Source organism: Ceratotherium simum, chromosome 16 (assembly GCF_057802395.1).
Source record: "Ceratotherium simum simum isolate JZ-2026a chromosome 16, ASM5780239v1, whole genome shotgun sequence".
In the NCBI taxonomy this organism is placed as follows: domain Eukaryota; kingdom Metazoa; phylum Chordata; class Mammalia; order Perissodactyla; family Rhinocerotidae; genus Ceratotherium; species Ceratotherium simum.
The window spans coordinates 39,716,329-39,722,573 of record NC_141915.1 but is presented as its reverse complement, the minus strand read 5'-3'; the positions used below and the strand labels follow the sequence as shown (position 1 = coordinate 39,722,573).

At 54.8% G+C, this 6,245-nt stretch overlaps 1 protein-coding gene across 1 annotated transcript; it reads right to left on the bottom strand.

Annotated features, from left to right (window-relative positions):
- Positions 1–1,576: 1,576 nt before the first annotated feature.
- On the bottom strand, positions 1,577–3,423 carry CSF3 (colony stimulating factor 3). The gene is made up of 4 exons (XM_087441112.1): positions 2,979–3,423; positions 2,480–2,587; positions 2,192–2,338; positions 1,577–1,865 (listed from the first exon to the last, which is right to left on the bottom strand). The coding sequence occupies exons 1-4, from the start codon at positions 3,186–3,188 to the stop codon at positions 1,701–1,703; spliced, it is 630 nt and encodes a 209-aa protein (XP_087297238.1). The 5' UTR covers positions 3,189–3,423; the 3' UTR covers positions 1,577–1,700.
- Positions 3,424–6,245: the final 2,822 nt, after the last annotated feature.

The window sequence follows — 6,245 nt, the reverse complement described above, 5'->3', positions numbered from 1 at the left end:
TTGAGTTCTGACCGAATCTGTCACCTTGAACTCAGCTTCCTGATCTGTATTTTTTTTTTTTTTGGTGAGGAAGGTTATCCCTGAGCTAACGGCTCTTGCCAATCCTCCTCTTTTTGCTGAGGAAGATTGGCCCTGGGCAAATATCCATGCCCATCTTCCTCTACTTTATATACGGGACACTGCCACAGCATGGCTTGATAAGTGGTGCGTAGGTCTGTGCCTGGGATCTGAACCTGAGAACCCCGGGCCACCGAAGCAGAGCGTGCAAACTTAACCACTATGCCACCAGGCTGGCCCCAGCTTCCTGATCTGTAAAAGGCACTTCATAATTCTGTCTTGGTGGGCACCTGCGAGTGTGGATGGGCTAAAGCTGAGAGAATATGGTACACTGACAAGCCCTGTGCAAATATTAAATACTCCCTTGCTTCAGGCCAGTGTCTGTCTGCATCTAGCCTGTTAGGCCCCCACCCCACCCCCACGCTCTCTCCTGTCTTGGTACCAGTGACCTATCTGCTTTCTGTCTCCCCATGAGGGCGGCGACCATGCCTGCCTTGTTCACTGCTGTGCTGCCAGCACTTAGCCCAGTGTCTGCACACGGTAGGTGCAAGATAAATGCATGGTTAAGAAATGAATGTTGATGGGCTGGAGAACTGCCTCCCTCCTCCCTGCCCCTCCTCTTTCCCTCCCTCTGGCCTCACCCACCATTCAACGCCCCGCCCCCAACCCCTGGCCAGGCACCAGCTGGACTCAAGAAGGAGGAAGGACATTTACTGGAGACAAACACTTTATTATTGTGAAGTTTGGCCACAATGAGGCAGTGGGGGCAGAGGTGGAGGGTGAACAGTTGAGCTTCCCTCTCATACACCCCATCACATAATTCCCCCTCATCTTTTCCCTCCCACATTCCCAATCCCAGTCCAGCAAGGCAGAGAGATGACTGTGTGCCTAGCCCTAAAGGGAGTCAGAATCCTGACCCTAGTGGGGGTGGGGCAGGCGTCACAAGCCTGTTGGTGTCTCTATAGGGCATCCAGAAAAGCAAGGGGGACATCAGTGATGCCTGGCCTTCCCAGGCTGGGAGTCAAAACATGTCCCCCAAAATCTTTTTTTTTAAATTGCAGTAACATTGGTTTATAACATTGTATAATCCAAAAAATCTTAAAAAAAATCCCCAGCAAATTCATGGGGCCCCAGGGTCAAGGCTCCCAGCTCTGGCCGCCTCTGCTGGGCTTAGTGCCTGTGGGGAAGGACGTGACGGAGGCAAGGCCCGGCCGACCTGGCAAACACAAGCCTAATTGAGGCCAGAGCCAGGGATGCGAGGACCCAGTTGGGGAACACTGCTGTTTAAATATTAAACAGGCCTGTCTTGTCTCCCACATGGGAGACTTCCTGATGCTTCCAAGGGCCCCACCTCAGGGTAGGGGGTTCACTGGGGCTCTTCCCAGTGCCCACCACAGAGCCGGGCCAGGGAGCAGTCACAGGAATTAATACTTGGTATTTACCTATCTACCTCCCAGTCCAGGGGACAGGAAGACAGGAGCTTTTTCTCCCTGCTACAGGCAGGAGAACGAAACAACTTGGAAGTGGAGGGAAGGACCCAGGAGTCTAGGGCTCCTTTCCGCTCTTCCCTGTCTTTAAATATTAGGTTTAAATAACCATAAATATTAAATAGAGATAAATACACTGGATGGGCAGGGTTTTGCTCAGGGCTCTGCCAGGTAGCGCAGAACGCGGTACGCCAGCTCCAGGAAGCTCTGCAGGTTGGAGGCAACCAGGACCCCTCCTGCCCGGCGCTGGAAGGCCGAAGTGAAGGTAGGAATGGTGCCATGGGTGGGCTGCACCGCAGGGGCCACCCCCATGTCTTCCATCTGTGGGGGAAAGATGAGATCAGCAATCAGGCCCTGCTGAGTGGGCGTTATTACAAACGAGGAAATGCAAAGGGCTGAGGGGCTGCGGGAGATCATGAGGTTGACTTCATGGTCCAGTGATGGGGCTCCTGTCCTCCGCAGCGGGGAGTGGGGGAGGGCCAGCAGCAAGAGGGTCCTGGGATGGGGTGGTAGCTCCCTACATACAGCCCCTTAGAATGCGCCCACCCCAGCCCTAAAGAACTTCCAGATCCCCAGGCCTGCAGCACGACCTTTGTGGACCAACTCAGTCTAGGCCCCTAACACTTGCTGCTCCCAAAGAGGCTTACCTGCTGCCAGATGTTGGTGGCAAAGTCGGTGACATCCAGCTGCAGCATGTCCAAGATGGGGGCTAACTCGGGGGAGATCCCTGCCAGGGCCTGCAGGAGGCCCTGGTAGAGGAGGAGGCCGCTGTGGAGTTGGCTCAGGCAGTCCGTCTGGGGGGACAGAGTAGGAGAGTCACGGGGTGCAGCCTGGGATGCTCCTCTCAGGGCCCCAGCTTGGAGCCTGGAGATCTGGAGAACCTTCCAGATCATCCTTCCCCCTCCCTATCGCTCTCCTCCCCTCCAGACACTCACCAGCTGCAGGGTCTGGCTGGAGCAGCTGCTCAGGAGAGCCTGGGGGATGCCTAGAGCATGCCCCAGCAGCATGAGCTCCTCAGGGTGGCACAGCTTGTGGGTGGCACACTGGGGATAGAAAGGGTGGTGAGTGAGGGGACCCGATAGGGCCACGATGCTCCCCTATTTCTCTGAGTCTTCCCCTCACTCCATGTCCCGCCAGGCTTCTCAGCCTCATTCCACCCTCTACTGCCACCCTAGCCAGCCCCTCCCAGCACTGTCCCCAAGAGCTTCTCTTTCCCCAGTCCCTTTCTAGCCTCCCACAGCTCCACTTCTCCTAATTTTCTTCTGTTTCCCCTATGTCTCTCCTCTCCCAGTCTCTTCCTGATGATATCCTCCGCAGGGTTCCCTTCTCTTCCCTCAGCTCTTACCCTCTTCCTCTCTCCTTTTAGCTCTGCCTTCTAGGTCTTTCCTCCACACCCCCTCCCACAGCATCTATGTCCCCTCCCTGTCTCTCTGCCCGCCAGCCTCCCTCACTCACCAGCCTCTCCTGCAGCGCTGCGCCATCAGCCTGGATCTTCCTCACTTGCTCTAAACACTTAAGCAGGAAGCTCTGGGGCAGGGAGCTGGCAGGGGCCAGGGGGGCGGCTTCTTGCACGGTCCAGAGTGCACTGTGCCAGAGCAGCAGCTGCAGGACTGGGAGCAGGCGGAGGCTCAGGAGACATGCCATCCGCTCTCACCTGGGTCCCTTTCTGGGGGCCCAGGGACTCCAAGCCCCTCTGCCACTCCAGCCTCCCTCCCATGCCCAGGGCAGGCCGCTCTGCCATCCTGGGCCAGGACACTCACCTATCAGCTCCATGGGGCTCTGGGCAGCAGGCTCAGCAGAGGGTCTGGGTGGGTCTGCAGGCTCTGGGCTCTGTCAGGGACGAGCCCCAGAGGCCTTTATACATAAGCCCATGGAGGCCTGGGAGGAAATTACCTGGTGCTGAGACTAAGGCTTAGTAATAACTTCCCAGGATTTATGCAAATTTGGTGTCCAGGACAACGCAGGGGGGTTGAGACAAAAAGCTGTTTGCGAAAGTTTTGTGAAATTGTGGAATCTCTGATCTTTCTTTGACGTCGTCTTGTCCCCCTCAAACGCCCTTCCTCCCCTCAGCCCCACCCAGGCCTGAATTGCCCCAGGGTGTTTGAACAGAACCGCTGAATGAGCACTGAGCCTCTGATACAAGCCAGGCAGGCCAGAGTCAGACTGACCAGGGAAGAGGCAGGCCCCCAGGGGACCCCTCCCTCCCTCCCTGGGGAGACTTGCTGGGGCAGCTCCCTTTGGCACTCTCTCTAGGGATTCTCAAGCCACCTGCTTCCTAGGCCCCCTCCCTGCCCCCCCCGCCCCCCCAGTTCTGAGAGGAAAGAAGCTAGTTGCCCCCATTCCTATCCCCAAACTCCCAGGAGGCTGCCTTCCTGAGTCCTTTCCTGTGGGGCCAGGGGCCTGAGATTGGGATATTGGGGTATGCCTCCTGTCCCCACCCTACGCTCTGATAGGCACCATCCAAGGTTCCTGTTCCAAACTGGTTAGCTGGGAACTCCCCAATCCCCCCATGACTCATTCCTCTAAGCCCCCGGAATCCTGGCAGAGACCAGAGGAAACCGGATGTCTGTGCTGAATGAAGCAAGACCCTTCAAGGCTCTTGGTTCACCTGACCTTTCTCTTCTTCCTCCTCCCACACTACCCACCTCCCCCAGCAGTGGCCCAGGGCTTTAGAGTTGGGGGTCTGTGACATGTGGCTTTCCTGGTCAGGTTCACTGCCAGCCAGAGTGTGTGTGCTGCCCTGAGGTGGAGAAGGGCTGGGGGTGAGAAAGAAGAAACTGCTCCGGCTTTGAATCCTAGAACCACGCAAAGTTAGCGCTGGAAGGGACCTTGGAGTCTGTTCCAACTCTGTGAACTGGGCCAAGGAGAGAAGTGCCTGGCCCAAGGTCATAGGTAATAGAGTCAGAGATACACCCAGACGTTTGCCTTGGGCCTGAGAGTTTTCCACAGGCCGTGGGGCCTGCCCAGGGCAGTATGACAGACTGCACCCAAGGCTGTCACTTTCTGTCCCAATTTACCCCACAACGTGCCAAGGCACAGAGACATCTTTGGACGAGGAGTGGGTGTGTCTGACTGGGCTAGGCCATCTCTGGGGCAGGGGCGCCCTCTGGTGGCCAGAGCTGGCAGCAACTTCACCTGCTGGTCTATTCACATCCAGCCTCTGGTCCTCGTCCTGCTCGCAGGCATTGGCCCGCCACTCCATCTCAGGCTAGGCAATTGGCCACCACACACTGATTGAGCCCAGCTCCATGCCCAGCTCCGCGGGAGTAGAGGGGAGGGTTTAACAGAACTGTAGAGGGAAGAAGATTCACATTCGCAAACATGCTCCTTTCCCCTCCCCCAAAGAACCTCTGAGAACTCAGCCTGCCCCAGACGTTGTGCTGAGCACTCTGCATACATTATCGAATGCATTCCTTTGAATAAGCCTATGAGGAAGGTAATAGAAGCATTTCCCCTTTTGCAGAAGACAGACCTGACTTCGGAGAGGTCAAGTAACTGGCCCACGTAGCACAACCAAGGCCTGCCCTGTGCCCAAGTCTTAAACTCTTAACCATCGAATCTCTTAGCCAATGACCAGGCCAGCTCTAGACCCAAACTTTTATCTTCACCTACAGTCTAAGTGTGTCAGATATTTGGTTCAGAAAATATGTTAATTCTAACAAAGGTGGCCAGAATGGTGAAAGGAGTCAAGATCATGATATGAAGAAAGCAAATTGTTTTGTCTGGGGAAAAGGAGGAGGGGGTTGTTGCGTGGTCTCAAGGGCTAGAAGTGGGACAGGGAGAGGAAGCCACAGCCAGCCAGTGTTCAGCTCAAGATGGAGTGGGCTGCTTCCGCAGGAAGTGAGCTGCCTGTTCCGGGAAGTGTTGGCTGGCAATTATTGGACACTTCATCTATGTCAGGTACTTTCCATTACACTTCGTCATTTCATCCTACCAAGTGGAATGGTGTGGATTATTCCCATTATAGACAAGGGATGGCCTCAGAGAAGTGAAGGGCTTTGCCCAAGATCATAGAACCAGTCAGTGGTGGAGCCAGGCAGGATTTGCTGTCAGGTTCCCCAAGCCCCTGCCATTCCCATTACCCTACCTTCCTGTTCAGATAGCTATACTTCTTGGATAATGGCTCAATCCAGACTTCAGACCCACCCTTGGGAGAGTAAAGACCAAGTAGAGAGTGTTACCAGTCATGACACACATGGGCTGAGCTGGACCAAAATGATCTTCTGGCAAAGGGCCTGGCTCCAGAGACCCCTCATTGTTATTCATCCTTCCAGCTTCCTAAGGGCTTTCCCAGGTATTTCTCAATGGTCAGAACTGGTCAGCAACTTCCCCTCACACTTCCTGTTTTCATCTGTCACTGGGCCTAGAGCATCTTTTTTTTTTTTTTTTTTTTTTTTTTGCTGAGGAAGATTCACTCTGAGCTAACACCTGTTGCTGAACTTCCTCTATTTTGTATGTGGGTCGCTGCCACAGCATGGCCGATGAGTGGTGTAGGTCCACACCCAGGAACCACACCCGGGCTGCTGAAGCAGAGTGCACTGAACTTAACCACTGTGCCACTGGGCTGGCCCTGGAGCACCTTTATAAAGGCTCTGGAGTAACTCATTAGTTGCAGACTCGGCCTGTGGGCCAAGATATGTACACCCCAAGTTAAGAACGGGTTTTACAATTTTAAACGGTTGGAAAAAATTCAAAAGAATA